At 36.8% G+C, this 23,071-nt stretch overlaps 1 protein-coding gene across 1 annotated transcript; it reads left to right on the top strand.

Moving 5' to 3' along the window:
• The first annotated feature begins 13,273 nt into the window (after window positions 1-13,273).
• Window positions 13,274-21,470, top strand: AGT2 (alanine:glyoxylate aminotransferase 2). The gene is made up of 9 exons (XM_010270820.3): window positions 13,274-13,599; window positions 14,269-14,499; window positions 15,646-15,816; window positions 17,802-17,945; window positions 18,058-18,237; window positions 18,342-18,567; window positions 20,894-21,007; window positions 21,094-21,180; window positions 21,312-21,470. Exons 1-9 carry the CDS (start codon window positions 13,387-13,389, stop codon window positions 21,353-21,355), a joined length of 1,410 nt encoding a protein of 469 aa, XP_010269122.1. The 5' UTR covers window positions 13,274-13,386; the 3' UTR covers window positions 21,356-21,470.
• The last annotated feature ends 1,601 nt before the right edge of the window (window positions 21,471-23,071 follow it).

Genomic DNA, 23,071 nt, shown 5'->3' with positions numbered 1-23,071 from the left:
AGCAAGGCCAACTTGGGACGAGGAGTCGATGCTATTTTGCTTAGGCCAAGCGGGGTGAAGTTGGAGTATGCACTTCGATTCGATTTCGCGGCATCCAATAACGAAGTAGAGTATGAAGCATTACTAGTCGGGCTCACACTGGCGAAAGAGGTACAAGCGAAACACATCATCGTTTGCAGTGATTCCTAGCTCGTGGTCAACCAGGTCAACAGCGATTATGAACCTCGCGACCCCACCATGGCTGCTTATTTAGCTAAGGTTTGGGAAGTTCTACGCAGCTTCTACTCATACTTTATCAGGAAGATTCCAAGGTCCGAGAACGTTGAGGCCGACGCCCTGTCCCGGTTAGCCAGCACGAGCAGCAACATCATAAGGACCGTGTACATAGAGAACTTACCTTGGCCCAGCATTCTCGGGGGGGCAGAAGAGGTCGCTCCTGTAGCACAAACAGAGCCGAGCTGGATTGACCCACTCGCAAGCTACCTGTTTCACGGAACCCGACCCGCAGATCGTAACGCGGCCAGAAGGGTAGAGCGACAAGCAGCTAAGTACGCCATGGTAGACGGACGGCTATACCGAAGATCCTACATGCTCCCCTACTTGTGTTGCTTGCGACCTTCAAAGGCTGAGCTCGTTCTCCATGACACTCATAAAGGCCTATGCGGCGGACACTTGGGGGGTAGGGCTCTCGCCCAGAAAGCGCTACGGCAAGGATATTACTAGCCCACGATGAAGACAGACGCACTCAAGCTCGTCAAGAAATGCGATAAATTTTAGAGGCAAGCCAACATCCATCACCAGCCTGCTGCCGACCTGAAGTACCTCACTAGCCCATGGCCCTTCGCACAGTGGGGAATCGACATTCTTGGACCATTCCCGCCAGCGATAGGATAGAGAAAATTCTTCGTGGTACCAGTAGATTACTTTACAAAGTGGGTAGAGGCGGAACCCCTAGCAACGATCATAGCTCGAACTGTACATAATTTCTTTTGGAAGAGCATTGTATGTCACTTCAGACTGCCTCGAGTGCTCATCTCTGACAACGGTAAATAGTTCGAAGATATCAAGTTCCAGAACTGGTGTGCCGAGATGGGGATACAACAGAACTTCACTTCGATAGCACACCCTCAAGCGAACGGGCAGACGGAAGTCACGAAAAGAGCCATACTCAGTGGACTGAAAGCCCGCTTAGCCTAAGCTAAGGGTCTATGGGTAGACGAGCTGCCCAGCGTACTATGGGCTTACTGAACCACCATCAAGACCGCCACAGGTGAAACCCCCTTCAATCTCACCTATGGCACGGAAGTAGTAATCCCAGCTGAGATCGAGGTATCTACATTACGCCTAGAAGCATACGGTGAAGAAGAGAATGGTGACGAGCTCCATACCAACCTTAACCTGGTGGAAGAAGTACGGGACCTTGCATATATCCGGACCGCAGCCAACCAGCAAAGAGTATCTCGGTATTATAACGCCCAGGTCAGGAAGCGGCACTTCCGTGTCGGGGACTTGGTCCTTCGGAAAGTTATGGTACATGAGCTCAGTGTAAGTAAGCTCGGACCGAACTGGGAAGGTTCCTACCGAGTAAAGCGGGTACTCGGGGAAGGTACATATGAGCTCAAAACCCTAGAAGAAAAGCTAGTGCCTCGAGCATGGAACATCAATAATCTCTAGCGATACTACCTGTGATTGCCAAACTAAGGAGCAAACTACAAAATCACCCCTAGAAGACCAAGGGCCAAGCTAAAAATTGACCTCGGCACCAGCATAAGACCCATTTGCCTCTTCGGCATGGGCGAACTTCAGGAGTGGACTATGAGTCGCTCCCAAAGCCTAAGGGCCACAACAAGACCTAGTTGCCTCTTCAGCATGGGCGAAGTTTAGGAGTGGACTATGAGTCGCTCCCAAAGCCTAAGGGCCACAACAAGACCTAGTTGCCTCTTCGGCGTGGGCAAAGTTCAGGAGTGGACTATGAGTCGCTCCCAAAGCCTAAGGGCCACAACAAGACCCAGTTGCCTCTTCGGCGTGGGCAAAGTTCAGGAGTGGACTATGAGTCACTCCTAGAGCCTAAGGGCCAAAATGCCAAACTGGCAGGGACCTAGACACCACTTGAGACCTGGTTACCCCGCTACCTGAGGCATAGACAGCTCAGGCATAAGCCCTACAACATCTCGCCCATTGCGACACATAAATGCAGATCGGACCCGTAAGGGGCAACCGACATCGAATAAATAGCCTGTGCGTGGACAGGATGAGTATATGCCCCAAGAGGTCGCTCACCTCGGCGTACGTTACATGGAGTTACCCTTACTAATCTTTCACAGACAATTCGGAGTAACAAACACTTAGAAAATTTTCTATTACAATTATCTTACTTATTGTTCGGCTCGGTAGCTCGACAATTCGGGTAATCTACACATTTTTTTCGAAAACTATCTATACTTGGAACATCTTTGACATGGAGGATTACTCAAAAATTAGTATTTCATTCACAAAAGATGTAGGTACATAGATTGTTTTAACCCAAGCTCGGCGGCTTCGGGGTGTACATTCGATACATGAAAAGAGCTCAAAGATCATGGTTGTCGGCAGGACCGGTCTCCATAAGATCTTTCGCGACCTCTTGGTTTGAAGGGCACTCCTCGACCTCGTCGTCACTCCCTTCCTCTAACGAGTTGGGCTCTGTGTTTGCTGCCTTGGCATCCTCGGGAGTAAGTTTTGATGTGGAAATGGCTTTGAGATCAAGGTCGGAGAACTTCTTCCTCACCACGTACTTGCACAATTTGAAGCCAGAATGGTAGGAGCTCGAACCATACTCAACCTGGAGATCGTGGAACTTCGAAGATTTCGTAAAGTGCTCCATGGCCTGGCTTCGTGCCTCTTCCACAGCGGTCTCGAAGATCCGAGTTCGCTCTTGAACCATTGCTTGAAGGTCTTCAACTTCTCATCGAAGCCTCGTTCCTTCCTCGATCAGCGCAGAGATATGCTCTTGTTGTTTCTCCTTCTCCTCGGTTAAAGATAGGATAAGCTCCCTCTAACCTAGAGCTCCCTTCTTAGCCCGGAACACCTCGCCCCGAGCTTTATCAAGCTCGCGATGCAGTCTTTGTACCTCCTCCTTGGCTTTCTGAAACTCCCTCAAACGGATTTGCGACTGACACATCAGCGCGTGAATGGAGGAGTTTACCTGGCTAGACAAAAAATGAGGTAAAGACATTTTTTGAAAGGATCACAAAAGAAACAAAAGTATAAGGTAAAAGCACCTACCACCATGCAGAGACCGACAGCCCGACCCCCAAGCCGAGGAGTAGGCATCTCAACCCACTCCGTGACCTCCTCGGAGAAGATGGCCTCCTCGCTTTTGCGAATCCCGAATTTGTAAGTCAAGATGCTCCTCTTCGGGGGCTCGCCTTGGGGTCTGGAAGTGCTTGCTGGCTTGGAAAATAGAGCAGCTTCCGGCTCAGTTGTTGGGGTGCTCTCTAGTTCCTCTTGTCTGACACTCCCCTCTTCTTCCAAATCCACCACGGGAGGGAGAGGGCGAGACTCCTCCTGGGGAAGCTCGGCGGAGATCGGCTCCGCAGTATGGACCTCGGTCGGGGCAAGGAATGAAGGGATGACCTCCCGGCGAGGCTTCTTTGCCTTCCTCTTCTTCCCCTTCTGCACACTGTTGAGCAGGTTCCTAGCATCGACCTCTGGCATGATGGCTGCAAAAAATAGAAGGTTAGCCACGAACTAATCAGAGCCTTAAGTAAAAAACCGAAGTGACCTACCAGGACTCAAGCCGGTTTGCACGAGTTTATCTTCGGCAAGGTAGTCATTACAGTGGAAACCGAGTTCCGCCCAAGACTGGAGCGTCTCCCATGTCTTCAAGTCCAGCCTAACACTGGAGTCCTGAATGGCAGCTCACCAATGAGTAGGGAACGGCCACCCCGCGGGATTATGAACTACGAAGTAATTCCGTTTCCAGGCCGGAATCTTATTGGGCAGTTCGTGCAAAAGCTTATAGCCCGGGCAGGGAGACAGATAGTAAGTCCGCCTATGCTCGGGGAGGACACAAGAAGAGTTCTTTTTGATAGAGAAGATGGAAGAAAAAATGTCGAGATCAAGAGGAAGACAGTACTCGTAAAAGAGGGAAATGGTCCCTACTACATTTCAGATAGAGTTCGGGTGTAACTGATCTATAGTGATGTTAAAAAACTTCAGGACCTCTATGATCAGGGAATGCAAAGGCAAACGAAGACCAGCCACGAGTTGTTCTTCAAAAATTACAATCTCGTTATGATCGTGTTCCCAAGGGAAGTTTCCTACGGGGAGACTATAGGAGAGATCGCCCGGAAGGTTGCACCGATGAACTAAGGCCCGAAGCCTGTCCATAGTCTTGATGGAAGGACCAAAGTGATCCGTCACCCGAGCTTGGTGAGAAGTGGATACCGGGTTGCCTGAAGCCTCCCACACATCCCGAGGTGAATGCGCCTCAGGAAGGTCCTGGGCTGCCCCTTGACTCAAAGTAGCCTAATCTAGGCTATCGACTTGGGCTGAGGTACCCTCCTCGGCTTCATCCAAAAGGCTATCAAAGCTAAATGAAGACATTGACAATTGAACTAAAAGGAAAAGCTAAGAAACTGAACTAAACTGAAAAGAAGCTAAGGAAGACTCACCAAAGAAGGGCGACCAAACTAGAATGAAGTGGAGAACTAGAAAACCCGGGCTAAAAAAGCTAAAGCGCGACCTCAGATCAAAGGCTAGTAAGCTTGTGGTGAAGAAAATGAGCCTCGAGTCCCCCTATTTATAGCCACTATACTGGAGAAACAATGGTCAAGATCAAAATCAATCTAACGGCCCCTAAGAAAACCGGTTACACGACCCTTGAGGTAGAAAATAGTTTAGTGCGTTTTTTGGCATCCGCGGAGTTGATAGATCGCTTGACATCCGCACGCGACCTATCTAACAGAGCGGCTTGGACTTCGAGCCAAATCCACTTGGCACATCGTGAACTCCTCAAACCAGGTCAAGACCCCTAGCTTGAGGAGTGGGGGGCAATTGATGAAGGAGAATTTGGCCCGACCTCGTAACAGGGAGACACATGGATGTGACTCGGCATAAGCGACAACTCAACATGATCAGATCGGCATGTGGACGTGACTTGACACAAGTGACAACTCAGCATGATCGGTTCGCTATAAAGCGACCTCGGGTATCTTGATACCCCAAACTAAGGATACCCCGAACTAAGATCGTCTCAGTACCAGATCGCGACCAGGGCAACGGAACCAAGTTCACGACAGATCAAACCCGGATAGATGAATCACCTGGGTCAGGACCACTTCGGTCCAAGAACACTTCGGCATTCATGTCAGGTCGGACCTAAAGAGCACGAGCTTGGGGAGCTCGCCTCGGCATCAGGCAGCCCGGTACCTTACAAGCAGCTTGCCTCCCGTTCAAACCGACCACCGCATGGTAACCCGAGGATCTCATCACCATGTTCAGCATCTTACGGGATCGTACCTCACAATGACTATATTAGCTCACCCACTCCCTGGTTCAGACAGGAGAGGGCAATCTTATCGGTTGGTGGCATTTTACCCACCTAACACGTAAGTGGATCCCATTACAGCGAGGATCCAGGAACCGCTCCACCAACCCACGGGGACTCCAGTATATAAAGACTTCACCCCCTAGGGGCGAAGGTATGTTTTTATGTGTAATCTTTGCTCTCTAGCTCTCAAACTCACTGTTATCATCTTCAAGCTCTCTACTACAACTACTGTGTGCTAACTTAGCCATCGGAGTGTCCCCGCTGGGTCAGCCACCCCGGGATCTTTGACTCCTCTCTTGCAAGTTACCCCAGTTTTTGTCGTTGCTGGCAGCCAGATCGTCTCTAGCAGGGAGCAGCCGGATTATGCCATATCAGGATGTTTGAAACTCTCACCAAACACGGGGAAACAATAGATTCCACCCAATTGGAAATTCTCCAATAAAACAATGCATATGAAGGCTTTGGAAACCGAAAAATAGACAAAAACAAAATACGGTTGTTGCAATTGAAAAAATGAAGACGAAAAAAATCGAGAAAATAGAGAAAAAAAGCGATAGTAGTGAAAGTTGGTTGCTGCAAAAAATCATGTACCACTTCAGACGAGTAAAAACACATTTACTTCTTAAAGAAAAAACACTAAAATCCTTCGTTGGGATATATTACCAGAGCTATTGAGATTCAGCATCTGGTTGATAGTGACAGCTTCTCAGCCAGTTCCAGTTATTATAGTTGACACTTGTTGGAGAGAGAGAGACACCCTAAATGAACCTTTTTTTCTCTAATTCGCTAGTCAGGGGTAATTTGGTCATGAGAATTGTATTTATACTGACTTGGACAACTTCTGTTAGTGAATATTAATTGTGCTTTAACAGAAGGTGAGTTTTGGAAAATAAAAACTCACTAACATGGTGAGTTTTAGACATTTTGAAAAATTATGGTGAATTTAAGAGAAATACTGAAAAGCCATGGTGAGTTTTAGACAATTACCCTAACTTTAATAGTATAAAAATAAATATTTTAAAAAGTAATTTAAACAAAACCATTTTCTTCCCTCCCAGTGGTGGGCAACAATTCGACCATTTGGGATCAAATGGACTAATAAATAATGCCATAATTAAATAATAAATAACTATGAAATGTAAAAATTATTTTTATTAATGATGAAAATGAAATGCCAAATTCAAAATATACCTAGAAATTAAATGATGTCATATTCAAATAACAAAATTTTAATAATAGAAAATACAAAGAATCACAAAAAAGTAAAAAAAAAAGATACAGAAAATTTTAGGCACATATCTAATGTTATATATTTATAAAAAAATAAAATATTTGGTACATCTCTAATATTGTACATTCATTATATTGAACAAAAATAAGTTTTATACATAAGAAATAATTTTATCAATGATGGAAATGTAATACAAAATTTAATGTCAATCTAGAAATCAAACAATTTTTATTTTTAGATGGTGGGTTAGTGGTTTCATTTAAATGATACCATAGGCAAACAAAAACTAAGTGTGATAAGTAAAAAATATTTTATATAATGTAAATGAAATATATAATTTAAAGGGAAAATTATAGTCAAAGTTAGTTGTACATTTAAAATTAGGTTGCAGGTTGTTCCAGAAACCAACAAAACTTTGACAACCGGCTCTACATTTCAAATTATAAAAGCCCCTATCATGTCATTGAAGGCTTATGTGGTTGTTGCCAACATGGGACTCTTAGTCCATCTTAGTCTATGTTGAACACAACAAAAAACCTATACCGAAAATAGGTTTTTAGTTTCTCTCTCACTCCCTCTGTCTCTCTCACTCCCTCCCTTCTCTCTCACTCTCATAGTCATCTCTCGGTCTCATACTCCCTTTGTCTCTCCCACTCTCTTGGCTTCGGTCTGTAGCCAAATCAAAACCTCTCTCTCTCTCTCTATTGTCCTCCCTCAATCCTTCTCATTCTTCTCCCTCACTCTCCCTCTCGGCCAATATCTTATTTTCCCTCAATCTCTATTGTTCTCTAATTGGTGTAAATTTCATAGCCAAGAGTTTCTTGTGAATTTTTATCAAATTGGTGTAATAAGTTTTTAACCATATCAAGTTGGTCTCATGTTCTTTTATACGATCTTTTTAATACTATATTAGTGTGTAAGAAGATAAAAAAATGAGAGAGGGAGCGGGAGAGAAACTGAGGGAGAATGATAGAAATTAAGGGAGAATGAGAGAGGTTGAGGGAGAATGATAGGTATAGAAAGAGAATGAGAGAAATTGATATAGAGAACGTAAATACAAAAACCAAAAACCTTTTTTATTTGTTTTCAAATCACATGGTCGTTGAGTAGAAAAAGATGACTGTGAGTGAGAGAGTGTGAGGGGGGGGGGGGGGAGGAGAGAGAGAGAGATAGAGTTGGTTGTTAGAGTTTTGTTGATTTATGGACCAACTTGTAGCCAATTTTAAATGCACAACCGACCCCGACTATATTTTTTCTTAATTTAAAACTAATCCAAAAGCAATGCTATTTTCTTTATCTAAATGGTGGGTCAATGATCCAACTTTTCAAAGAAACCCATGATGTCATAATTTAATAATAAATGTTTAAGTTTATTTTTACTCGTATTGTTACTTTTGTTAACTTTCAATTTCTATCTTAACTATGATATATCTAAAATTCAAGTAATTAATATGAAGAAAAGTTTCTCGTGTAAAATGCATGTGCTTAATTACTAGTGTTCAAATGGTGTGAAGTAACTTTTACATAATCTAGGTAAAAGAATAGTATAAATAGTTGTAGCTAGGTTTTTTCTGGGTTCATGGGGCTACACAGTGGGGACAACCCGCCCCATCTCCTTAAATCTCCCAACCCTCGTGGCAGGTAGGGGTGTGCAAAATTCTGAAATCAAACTGGTACTTTGGTTTTTCAGATTTCCCAAACCTAAATTGAACTAAATCAACCAAGTGATCAGTTTTTGTTTTTGATTAGTTCTATTATTTGTTTTTTTTTTTAATTTTTTATATATTTATAAATAAATATATAGAATATATGTAATATATTATATTATAAATAATACATAATATATTTACATATAATGCATATATACACTGACACATATATAGATATATAACTAGCAAGGACCCATGTGATGCACGGGAAAATCCAATAATTGTTCATTAATTATACAAACATTTTTCAAAATTCAGTAATTTTCCAAAATTGCACTAACAAATTTTTCAAAATTCCAATAATTAGTTTGTTTTAATATTTTCTGTACCAATAAAAAATATTAATATAAAATAATTGAAAATATTATACACTAAAATATTAAAATTATAATTTCAAATACAAAAAATAATATAAAAATAATGATTAATTTATTCAAATATCAATAAATTATTTCTTGAAAATGTGTAATTTTTATAAATATCAATAATTCAGTAATTTATCAGTAATTCTTCATTAATTATACAAAAAACTTTCAAAATTCTTTAATTTTTTGAAATTAAACTAATTTATAATAAATGAAAAATCTTAATATTTTTAGTAATATTAAAAAGTTTTAATATGAAATAATTGAAAAATATTAATTACTGAAAAAAATAAAATTACTAACAGGTATAATTTGAAACACAAAAAAAAATAAAAAATAATGAATAATTTATTGAAATATTAATAAAGTTTCAATATTTGTATTTTAAAATATTAAAATACAAAAATAGTATTAATAACTAATTACCGGAAGTATTAAAACAAATAACTACTGAAAAATGTTAGAATTACTGAATTACTGAAAATATTAATCACTGCAAATTTTAATTACTAAAAATATTAATCTATGAAATAACTAAAAATAGTAACTAAAACTTAAAAAATATTAAAATACAAAAATAATAAAAATAAATGACTAATGAAAGAATTAAATCAAATAAATACAAAATATAAAAAATAAATAAATAATATTAGAATTATTTAATTACTGAAAATTTAACTACAAATATTATTATTTACTGGAATAACTAAAAATCTTTAATTACTAAAAATATTAAAATTACTAATGTAATGATTATTTTCAAAATTTAATAGTAGTAATTGGTTATTAATAGCTATTAATTAAAAATTAATAACTAGCTATTAGATTATGAATTAATAAGTAATTATTATTTATTAAATAATGTAATTATGATTATTTATTAATTAATTTGAGAAATTAACATTAATAATTGGTTATTAATAGTTATTGGTTAAAAGGCAAAACTGGACCGGTTATTAATAGTTATATTGGTTTGGACTGGTTCTAAAAGATGAAACCGAACAATTTGTTATTAAAATGGTTTACTTACAAATAGTGTTGTACATGGGTTGGTTCGGTTTGGTTATACATAGTTTTGTCAACCAAACCAAATATATCGGGTTGACTACTAAATCAACCAAAACCGACCTAAAGAAATAAAAACCCGACTTGTAATAGAAACTATCGGTTGGTCGGTTTGTTCGGTTTCAACCAAACCAAGACCTCCTACCTCCTCTTATTGTTATTTATAGGACTTAAAGCCCACAACCCAAGAAATTTTATTCTTTTATATCACTCCATATACAAATCAGCTTAATTGAAAACACAATTGTAGGTAGGAAAAGGAAAAAGTAAAAAAATAATACATAATAGTCTTATTTTAGCATTTAAAACTTCAGACTTATTGTATTATACATGAGGGTTAGGCCTAAGATTCAGATTAGACTTCACAGTTCCACCCTCTTGCATGTTATCTCATAAAAAGATTTTTATCTTTTTTGGCTTTTTGTTTTTTTTTTTGAAAAGATTGAAGTAGGACACGAAAGCGTCATTCATATGGTCGATTCTGATTGGCTTACTTTGGTTTACAAAACTATAACCCACAACCAAACCAATCAATTGGGTTATGCGTATTTCTAAATCGAAACAAATCAAATTAAGTTAAAAACCGATCACATTGGGTCGAGTTGGGTCGGTCTGGTCGATTTAGTCAGTTTTTGACATTCTATGAACAACCCTACTTACTATTTGCTAATATTGTTAATTACTGAAAATAACTAAAAATAATTATTGAAAAGTATTAACTAGTAATATTATTAATTACTGAAATAACTAAAAATAGCAAATCCACATCAAACACTGGCGAAGGTTAAACACTCACTTCAACAAAGTCCCTTGATCCATCGAACAACACCCAATAGGACATAGCCTAATTTGCTTTAAGAGTGCCATCACAGAAAAATAGACCTGTAAATGGCTAATTGAGGAGCAACAGCAATTACGATCCTTGTTAACATGATCAACCGAGCCCATCAATCCATCATTAATGAAGATATTAAAGGAAATATAAATGTTTATTGATAAATCAAGCATGCGCTGGTTTAGGGGTAAGAGGGAAGTAAGCTAATTTTAAGAGGGAAGATATTGTGAGAGATATTTTAAGAATAATTTTAGGTAATCGGAATGGAAAAGGAGAGGAATGGGGAAAGAGAGAGAGAGTGTTGACTTGGTTAAAGGAGATAGAGAAACCTGATTGGTTAAACATGCACAATTATATGGATTTAAAAAATAAAAAGTTCAAAAGATCCAGGAAATTAGAATGAAGATTTTGGAGCAATTTTGAAGATGAGGGAAGTGACACATGGACTGATTCGCTATATATATATATATACCAGTCAGTTTGGTTAACATCTTGTATTTTAGGTTAATCTAAAACCAAATCAGTCTTTCAGTTTTTCGAAAAATATTGAACCAAAACCGAACTAATTGATACCGTTAACCAGTTATTTTTATTCAGTTTCATTTATTCATTTTGATTTTTTTTTAATTTTCCTTTTTTTAATTATAAACACCTTCGTGGTAGGGATTTTTTTTTTTTTTTTATATATTAGTGCCACACACCCTTTTCTCAAATTAGTAGTTACTCTTGAGAATTGATTCCAGATCAATACTTGGACCTACTAACTTACCAACGAGGCACCTCTCAATTGATTAGTGGTAGAGAGATTTGATCTCAACCAAATATGAATTTATTTTCTCAACACTATTGGCATTAACTGCCGACAAAACAGTTCATGATCAATACCCACATATCAAATAGCCTCTTAATAATCTGATATGCTTTTGAAAACTCCGACTAAAAATAAATGGAAGGGTCCATTAAGGTACCGATGCAATGCAAGGCCCATTCAGATCAGCTGTTTAGGCATGGAAATGCTCCGATCAATGTCTCCATCAAGTTTGTTTAAGACTCTTTGTTAGTGAAGGCAACAACCGGCATCCTTGTGAGGTAGAAATGATGTAGAGCATTGTGATTGGTTCCGTATTACGAATAGAACTGTAGTTATTCACTCATTGTTTCCCAATCTTTTTAAAAGGGGTGGACATTCACACGTGACCAAAATAAAATAATCTTATATTTTGATTTGCATTATCCTCGGAAAAGTCCTGTTATGCATAAAGTTTTGTACCTGTAAACCCACAATTTCTCACCTAGATTAGCCGTTAAAATTTTGCATAAAAAAACGATGCAAAATTTTCATCCCTTCATTGCATCTCCAAATAAATCAAATAAAGTTAAATATGAATGATAAGTTCATATATAGGGGTGTAAATGGATCAAATTCAAAAATGAATCAGGTAATATCCGAATTTGAATCCAATTTAAAAAAAAATTGATATTCGAATTCGCTTTAATATCCAACTGATATTGAAGAACAATGTTCAAATTCGAATTTGATTAAATATTCAAATATTCATTTCAATTTAAATTTGACTGATTAATTATTTTAGGTAATTAATAAATATAAAATAGATGTTTTATTTATATAAAGTATATAAGTATATATATTATTTATATAATTTAAATATTATATATAGAAATTATATAAAAAATTAAATGTTTTATATATTACATATAAAAATTAAATAATAAGTCAAATTCGGATATTTATTGAATCGAATCAAGTCATATATGAATTTGATTCATTTACTTAAATGGTATGAATAGAATATCCAGATTTGACCAGTTATGATATTTAAATTATCCCAATTTGATTCAATTATATTGAATTTCAAATTCGAAACCAGATTTTAGAATATCGTTGGCACCCCTGTAATTATATGATCATCATCCATGCCTTATTCCAACTATATGGGGCCCTTTACATGAATCTTGTTTCACTCATCTATTCAATTTAAAGTTATATCTAATGTTAAATTATTAGTGTTTAAATCATTTTTTCCCACTTCCACCCATGTCAATTTTTTCACACCAAGCCCCTTTTAATATATAATAAATCAATTATAATTGGTGCATTGTTACCAAAAATAAATCCAAGTGGTACATTCGGTGGTCTTCTATCCGTATGCCCAAACCATCTTAGAATAGGAAATGCATTTGAGGATTTATGCCCTCCAGCGTCGGCCAGACGACCTAATTAAAGGCTCGGTTTGAAAGCGTATAAATATATAAAAAATAATACAAAATACAAGGTTTTGTATTTTAGATATTTGTATTTGTAGTCCTTTCAAATTGCATTTAAGGTAAAAATTTTGATTGTCACGTGGCGAAACATTCTTACGAAGGCGATTGCATGAATTTGGTTTGGACTTTGGAACGTGGATGAGAAGAGACACGGTCAATCCGAGACGAATCTGCTCTTTATCGTCTGCACTGGGAATAACGGAAACGGTACATCAGTCCCCACCAATTCAATTAGAATAGCAAAGTACACATCAGCATTTGCTGTCCTATCCCACTCAAAATTGGTTTTAAAGCATCTCTTCGATCTCCCAAGGTCGTCTGTATCGCACTGCCGAACTGCTTTACCTTGAATCCGATTGACGATGGCGTTGCGGAGAAATATCTTGAAGCAAAGTCTTCAAACAAAGGAGAAGTTTCGCCATCTTCTGCTCTGTGATTTTTCTTCCATTTCTGCTCCAAAGCTCCCTCCATTTGATTACGAACCGAAGCCTTACAAAGGACCTTCAGCAGATGAAGTTCTTGAGAAACGGAAGAAGTTTCTTGGTCCATCTCTGTTTTACTACTATCAGAAGCCTGTGAGTTGTCTCTTACTTTCTCTCTGTGAATCTCTGGAAACAACGAAGTTGTTGGCGTTAGGATTTCCAGGCTGATTTGGGTTTGATATTTGATGTTTATGTGATTCGAATTTACCCATGAGTTGAAAATTCCAGTGTTTTTGGCGATGCCATTCTTCCCGAATCTGTGGAAGGAAATGTAATTTGTGGCAGTTTTGATCAGAAAGGTTTATGGGTTGCTTTTGGCTGTTGATAGTGTAGGTTCCTTTGGGCTATTGATAATATAGATTTGACGCAGAACTTATTGGATTGCTCTGGCTCTGCCATTCTATTAGAGAGGATGCTGGTTGTTTACAGTTTTGTTCATTAGATGTATCTGGTTGGAGTTTGTCTTTATCCCCATTTTATCCTTTAAAATGAAAAGGAAAACGAGAATTTGTTGGCTGATTAAATGGTGCATCCACATTCATTCTCTATTGTTCGGTGATGTAATATGAAATTTACTTTTTCACGATTTGATGAAGTCGTCCTGAGATTTTCTAATGAATTTTTCTGCTGAGGCTAAAGTTCTGATTCAGGACTGTCCTTACTGTCTTCAACGTTCTTTCATTTAGTTACATCTTGTATTAGTTGGGGATGTTATGGATCATTTCTAGTGATTTCAGGAACTGATTTTTTTTTTTTGAGCAGCTCAATATTGTCGAAGGGAAGATGCAGTATTTATTTGACGACACTGGTAGGCGTTATCTTGATGCATTTGCTGGAATAGTCACCGTGTCTTGTGGACATTGTCATCCAGATGTTCTGAATGCTGTTGTGGAGCAGAGCAAGCTTCTCCAGCATGCTACAACCATCTACTTGCACCATGCTATAGCTGATTTCGCAGAGGCATTAGCATCGAAAATGCCTGGAAACTTAAAGGTTTGCCTTTTGGTCTTTTACATGTTTTCTAACTTGCAGTTCAAAGTTGTGAAAAAATTTAAATAAAATATTGATAGAGCAACTTAAAGGAAAAAGCCTCTTTAACAGTGTGTGTATTTGAACAAGGATTCTCTTTTTTCCAATGAAAGCTAATTTCAAATAAAACTAGATCACGAGTGAGTGGCTAGAGACCCTACCACCATAGTATTGTTCTTGGGGTAATGATTTTATGTACTAGTCATACAATCTCCTTCATTTGATGATCCCTCCAGGCCTCCCTGCAGCCAGATGTTAGCCACATCGATGGGTTACATGGCCACTCCTTAGCAGAGATTGTGTGTCCATGTCCAGCTTGTCATCTGCTGGTCTCCTTCCTTCTGGATTGGCTCTGCATTACCCTTATTCCCTGTTGGTCTTGCTATCCACTGTATATTGGATATTTGGATCCTATACCTAGGAAATCAGAAATGCACATCATGAAGTATAAAATATAGGAATAAGTAAATCCCAAAACATGTTTTATTATGGCCATATGTTCTCCTTTGAGAAGCTGGGGAGGGGGAGATGTCTTGAGCTGAAACTTTCCACATGAGGAGAGGGTGGTATGGGACAACTAAGACCTTTTGGCTGACATCTAAACTGCCAGGCATGAGATACAGTAGTTATCAAAACTACACTGAAGTTTTAGGCATCCACTTGCTGCTACTGCATTTGTCTAAACTCCTACTCTAAATATGCCAAAAGAAATTGTGAACATGCTATATATGAAACTTACATTTTAAGAATGACTTGCATAGACTATTAGATACAAGGAATGCGTGTAAACAATGAGGAATTGTACATAGAGATGTATATACATTAAAATAAAGATTAATGTTTAAATTTAGGTAGACAAGAAGATGAAACTGCCTCTGGACTATCATCCATGGGTTTATGTACAGAATTAGAACATTCTTTGGGTTCCTGCTTGTCTGCTAATGGCAATTTTATAACTGACGTGGGGTTTGTGGCCCCTGGATGTAAATAATATGAACCTTGTTTAGTTTTAATGTAAAAAATGTATTTTGTTTCATATAAAAATTCTGTATGCAGATGTTAACAGTAATTCGTTTCAATATACTGATAATTTATCTTTAATAAAAGCAGGTTGTTTATTTTGTCAACTCTGGAACTGAAGCAAATGAGTTAGCAATGTTAATGGCTCGACTTTATAGTGGTAACCTTGGTATGATTGCCTTGAGAAATGCATACCACGGTGGAAGTTCTGGGACAATTGGACTGACGGCTCTAAACACCTGGAAGTACTCAATACCACAGGTTCCCCAGCTTATTCTGTAACTTTTGTTTTGTAATATCTTTCTGTTTAAAATGCACAAATTAATATTTTTCCATAGAGATAAAAAGGAATAAACTCTTGGCATAATATAGATAGTAATTACCTAGAGTTTCTTCGTAAGTTGGATTGTAAATATTTTCTTCATTCCACTCCTTTCATCTCTGATGAAAATAAGGTCATTGGCCAAATTGCAAATGTTCCTGAAACTTATAATTAGTTTATACTCAAGTGCACATACATCTGAGGTTATCCTTCTTTGTAACATTTCATTGACCATGTAAGAAGCCAGTGAGGGGAAGATGACAACCATGAAATTCTGGCAATTTTCAAGTTGGAACTCTAACAATCATGCACCATTAAATACTTATGTCCCAACCTTCTATGTTTACAACATCATTGTTCAATAAGCATGGCATCCAAACTTGATCGAGGAAGGGATACGTCAGTTATGCAAAGATAAATAGGCATATTAGAAATCTATCCTAAATATTCAACACTTTTCTTTTTTTAATCATCACTCCATTAATTTCCATTTAATGGTTGTGGATATCCATTAAAACCAACATTGATAAAAAAATCAATTAAAACCAATGAATCCCACTGGGTAGTTCCTGGTAAGTCCTCATAGAGCATATTGTCTATTCTCATTCATGGGGAAACAGATAGGTTTAGGGCATACAGTTTATCTACAAGACTTAAATGAATAACTAGTGGGAATCTTCAGTCCTCTTAAAATGTTGAACAGGGAAAGGGCATCTCCTTAGGTGTAGTTTGTGATGCATGCGAATATTATTTACATGTTGATAAATTTTGTGATTGTTGTATACTAGGTTCACTAATAATGAATTCACCTAGAGAAAGAAAACTGCTTCATGTATAGGCTTGTCAGGTATGTTGTATAAGACCTCCAAGGTTAAATAAATAAAAAATCACAAATTTCTATTACTACAGCTGAGCATCTTAGACTTTCAGTTAATTTTCCTTTTACAGTATAATGTGTTACAGGGCTACCCATACCCATGCATGACTGTTGACTTGTACAGTCAATTTTTTCCACTTGTTTTTAGAAAGGAAAATTATATAATTTTATTCAAACACTTTAAGTGGGCTTAACAAAACATCTAAAGAAAAACTCTTTCAAAGGCAACATTGCTGAACATTCTTGCTGCAGATAACCAATTATATGTTGTTGCAGTGATATTCCTTGGCATCTCGTCTTTTCACATCATCCATATTATAGCTGCAAGGATTGTCTTCCAAAATTTCTTCCCCTTCATAGGCAAACTGCAAATATGCCATCCTTCTAGTTCCTCCTTGCTTGCCTTGGGAAGGTCCTGCTTACATTCATGGATTTCGGAAAGAAGAACCAAATCTTCGCAGTGCTTTGACAGTGAATGAATAAGCTGAATAGTCAATCAGTTCGAGTGTTTCATTTGCACATTTTCAAAATGATTTCAGATTTATCTTATTAATATTTTCCTTTACATTATCCATGCATGTAAAGTTGGTGTGAAGCCCATGTTGACACCTTAAATATTTGGCTGTAAACTTCATGCTTAAGGTGCACCCTTTTAACTGATGGTGTTGTATGCCTATTCTAAGATGAACTTAAATATCATACAATATGCCAAAGGTTAAGGCCATATTCAGTCTACCCCTCCCAATAGGTCAATACCCCAGTTATCTGGGACCAACATTAGGTAATGACCTTTCTCTTTTTTTTTTTTCCCTCTCCAAGGAATATCATCCTAGTTCTTATTTCTTGTTCATAGCTTAGCTACTAGGAGTTGGGAAGTTGGTGAATATTTTTTAGTTGGGTTACCATTCTCTTGCATAGCATGGTGGATATCTTGATCCTACAGAAAGATAATTTCTGATTAAACAATTTATGAAGAGAAGAACCTCAGAAAGATTACTGATGATGAGGTATCATGCCACCAATATCTTTTATTAAACTGTTTTACAGGGTGAAATTCATCATGTTATAAACCCAGATCCATATCATGGGGTCTTTGGCTCTGATGCCAGTAGGTATGCCAAGGATGTTCAAGATCACATCAACTATGGTACTTCTGGAAAAGTTGCTGGCTTTATTGCAGAAACTATTCAGGTTGGACCAGAAGTTATATGTTTTGGTCTAGTGTCTGTTCTTTCCTTGTATTACCAAATTATTATTTCATTATTCTACAGTAATAGAAGTTTCTTGTCTTTACAAATTCTAGGGAGTAGGAGGAGCAGTTGAGTTGGCCCCAGGATACTTGAAATTGGTGTATGACATTGTACGTAAGGCTGGTGGTGTTTGCATAGCTGATGAAGTGCAAACTGGATTTGGTCGAACAGGAAGTCATTACTGGGGTTTTGAAACACAAGGTGTCATTCCTGACATAGTTACCATGGCAAAGGTCTCTCCTATTGTCACTTAGAATTTTGTAGCTTAGTCTTGCCAAATTGACGTTTTTTTTTTTTTGTACTTTTCATGTTAAATTTACTCTAATGAATTTAACAGGGTATTGGAAATGGATTACCATTAGGTGCAGTGGTAACAACACCAGAAATAGCAAATGTGATGGCCCAGAAAGTTCAGTTCAATACCTTTGGTGGAAACCCTGTATGTTCTGCTGGTGGACTTGCAGTGCTTAGGGTTCTTGACAAGGAGAAGCGTCAAGCACATTGTGCTGATGTTGGTTCTCACTTAATAGAGCGTTTGAGAGCTCTTCAGCAGAAACATGAAAGTAAACACCCTGCAACCTTGATATTTCCATATACATTTCTTAGGTCTTTATATTTTCATTGATAAGCTTTGTGCTCTTACTTTCTGAGTCATGCAACTGCATTTACAAGTAATTATTGGGCTTTTGGACATACAAATCATGATTGAAAATATTAATGCCAATGGACAGACCAAATGCAAATCATGAATGAAAATTTAAGCTTTGTAATTTTATTTTTAGATGCACCCATGAAAGTGTGTGTCTTAATTGCGTCTGTGGTGCATTGCATAGTCCAATTTAGTCTTGCTCACTGATTTTTCATCCAGAGAAATCATTTTATGCCAGAGAACTATTAAGGAAAGGAATAGACAGATTTTTGACAATCTTTCCAATGACATAGTTTCAGTCCAGAACAAATTTATAGGTTTTCAGTGTTCCTGGTTAAGTGTACGAAGAGCTTTCATTGGAATTCAGCTTTTTCCTTTTTTGCAAGCTGGACCTTTCTTTATCTGATTTCTCAGATCTTTTTGTAAATTCCCAATGTACAGGTTCTCATTGTACATGGGCTGTTGTGGTTGATTTTCTTTTGCAATACAATACATTACCTTCTTCAAAAAAAAATAAATAAATAAATAAACTATTAAGGGTTTTCTGTTGGTCTTGGGATTTGATATGTGAACTTGTGAAGAACCTATAGGCAAGGTCTGAACCAGCTTGAACATCTGCAGGATATGAAACCATTCTAAGGACATATTTTTAATAGATGGTAAAATTGGTGTCTCTTGAGGTACAAGCTGTTAGTCTAAGATTTTATCATGTGTAGACATGTTGGTTATCTCCAAATCATTTCTTGAACTTTCTATACACCTAACTTGGCAAGTTAGGCATTTCCTTGGGTTTTGTGGATCTTGTCCAGGGTATCAAGGGGGCTTTGATAAATGACCAATCCTCTGGATTTGATGAAGGGTTTATTATAAGATGTTTACTGTTTTTGATCCTTCAAATACCAATTGATGTAGACAAACCATAAGTACTAGTTTGCAGGATTGCTTGGTTTGACTTGTTTTGTGGTTCCTGATTTGAATCCTAGAATGAACACAGTTTTTTGGGTTTAGTCTTCTGTAATTTATCTTTTAATTTATATAAGTTGGCAGTTTGTGGTATGTTTGGGTTGCTAGAATGTCATATGCATTATGTGGATGATATGTACAATAATTATATTTTATGGAACCAATGTTTATGGGTATATAAGTTGCCCCAGAAAGAATATTTGCACATAATAGGAATCTTAATTGAAGTAGGATTTATACTTAAGATATTTTTTGTGAAGTTTTGGCCTTAAAAGTTGTCAAATTTATTTGTTTTTTTAATTTTATTATCACTAAAGGACGCAAAAATTTGTTAGGGATTTACTTTGTGTCTTTTCTTTTATTTTTTAAAGATTGTGCTTTTCGATGAACCAATATAGACAAACTTGAAGTGTGAAAATCAAATGAATTCACAAAGCAGAGAAAGGTCATAGAAATTTAGGTAAATATATGGGGGACTTTCCTGGTAATGAAATTCGAGTTTGAACTTTGAAGCAAGGATCAAAATTTTGTCACATATCGAAGCCTTCCTGATACGCCCCTACAGGGGGTAGACCGGCCTTAAACCGGCCCCTCTTAACCAGTTTCAAAAAAAATTAAAAAAAAACATAAAAACAGTACCGATACAGGCTGATACGCCCTACCGGCATATCGCCCTGTATCGATATTTTGAGCCTTGCTTTGAAGTTTTTCACTTGTTGGAATATGATGCCCAATTTGCATATTATGAGGTTGTCTTTGTTCTGCATAATTTAAGACAAAACGTTATTATTGACCTTGGGTTGGGATATGTATTTTATTGAGCATGCATATGAACTGAGATATGCAAAGGGAAATTTAATATAAGTTGAGGTGCACAAATATGATACAAGGTGCATTTTTCTTCGTTTACATCAACATAGCACCGCTGAGCCCACATTTGCAGCGTCACGTCAATGATTCTCACAGTACTATGTTTTATTGTCATATAAAGTACTTCTATGGGCATACATTGTTATACCCAGATTACCAGTACTCATTTTCTCATTACTACATCCAACTCAATTGAGAGGTTATCACTCCTTTTTCCAAAAAAAAAAAAAAACAAAGTTGATAATCTTCATGATTGGCTATATGCATTCTTTATAGATGAATAACATTGTTATTAAAATCAATTTCTTATGTTGATGATAATGGATAATGTAAGGATATGTGGTTTATTATGTAATATAGAGGATCCCTAGTGAATTCATCTCATGTCAATGTAATGTTGATTTCAGTCATTGGAGATGTGAGAGGCAGGGGCTTAATGGTGGGGATAGAACTTGTCACTGATAGGAAGGAAAAGATGCCTGCAAAAGCAGAAACAGCAGCTCTGTTTGAGAAACTAAGAGGTAGATAATATTAATTCTATTTTTATGCAGAATGTGTTGTTCTCTATAATATCTCCTTAGTATTTTTATGGTTTGTACTTCTCAAGAGCTGGGAGTGCTAGTTGGGAAGGGAGGACTACATGGAAATGTTTTCAGAATAAAACCGCCAATGTGTTTCACAAAAGATGATGCAGGTACTCTCTCTCTCTCTCTCTCTGTATCTGTGTGTGCGCACCTGCACACACGTCTGTCTATGTTTCTGTTTTATCTGATACCTTATAATTATCTTCACTCTGTTTTTATATGATTTGTTTCTTTAATGCAGATTTCCTTGTGGATGCATTGGACTATTCCATATCAAAGTTGTGAAGAATCAAAGTTGGTGTACCAAGAGAGCTGTAGATGTTTTTTTTAGCCTACAAACTCTGTGACATTAGATCCAACATTCCCATAAATAAGTAGATCTCTTGGCACTTGATTTCAATTCTAGAACTATTTCTTCTCTCTTCTTCTTCCTAAATGGATCCTGTGAAGTTTAGGGGATGGATTTAGGAATTCCATCTACTACTAGTGATAAATCCTAAACCCTTACCGTTCAAAAAATCTGAATTATTGGCCTTTCACATTTTAATAGCTCAGGAGCCAGGCTGAAAGTTTCAACCTGTTTTGCCACCTCTATCATGTCACAATATAAATGTAGTAGCCATGGACCCTTTTCATTAGGAAAAGTCAAAGAATAAAATACCATGCCAATGGGAGTCATTCTCAGGAGAGCTCATGTAGCCAATCCAAAAGGATTTTCTACAGGGCAATTGGGTTTATGTGTTTGAATCTAAATGGCATAAAACATGATAGGCTTTTCATTTAATACTTATCATGTAATCTCATACATGAAATGTCCGCCCATTGGATGACTGATGGCTCGATCCATTTGCTTACTTGAGCTGGAGGCTGTCAGATGAATCCAACATGTTACAAGTTACAACCAGATGTGAGAAGAGCATTTGTTCAAATCTAGACTTGAGAGTCATGTTGGATTGGGTTGATTAATGGCATTAGAGGTGTAGAATTGCTTGCGCAAATCTTAATTTTAGCCTTTGCATTTTATTGGATGCCACAGATGTCGTAGAATATATTTATAATTAATTCCACTACAACTTAGATTAATCTATCTATTTAATTTGCATAGTTCCTATTTATTCATTCACAACAATAATAACAACAACAACAACAAACTAAATAATTTTTTCTTTCTAGTTTTTTCAACGTCACCTATTTAGAGATACACCTATATTTTTCTACAACTTTCTCTATTTTTTGCAGTTTTTGAATTTCCATTTAGTTTTAAATTTTTATTATTTATTTATGACATTAGCTCATTTGACCTGAATAAAAAAATGACTTCATTTCTATGTTAGTTTTAAATTTTCTATTCCATTTTCATTATCAATAAAAATAATTATTGTTTATGACATTTATTTGTGTTTAATATGGTGAATATATAATATTATAGATGTGCCCATATTTTTTTATAAACTTTCTGTAATATTTTGTATTTCTACCATTTTTCAAATTTTATTATTTAACTATGATATTATGGGTTAACCCATTTGAATTAGATGGTTGAACTGTTATTATTCTTATTTATTACACTTATTTTCTTTAGTACGATGAATCTATAATATTAGACATGACCAATTTTTTTTTCTACAAATTTTTGTATCTTTGATGTTTTATCTATTTTTCATATTTTACTATTTATTTATGATGTCATGGCTTGACCTATTTACTTTGTTGGTAAAACTGCTAACCTGCCGTATATATATATATATATCCTTTCTAGTTGGTTCAAATTTTGTGTTCCATTTTCATTAATCAAAATAAGGGTAAAATATAAAAACCTCACTTGGCCTTTCTAGAAATCCTATAAACCTCCATTGTATTTTGACCCTAACAAAAACTTCCCTTGATACTTTGAAAAAGGATTCAAATACCTCCCTTTCAGTAGTATTCCACCAAAAACAAGGACCTTGAAATTATCGAAATACCCACTTCACTCTCTTCCAGCGAGGCTGAATCAGCTAC

This window comes from Nelumbo nucifera, chromosome 1, assembly GCF_055504915.1.
Source record: "Nelumbo nucifera cultivar China Antique chromosome 1, China Antique-T2T, whole genome shotgun sequence".
Classification (NCBI taxonomy): Eukaryota; Viridiplantae; Streptophyta; class Magnoliopsida; order Proteales; family Nelumbonaceae; genus Nelumbo; species Nelumbo nucifera.
The sequence above is the reverse complement of the archived record's forward strand: the minus strand, read 5'-3'. Positions and strand labels throughout refer to the sequence as shown.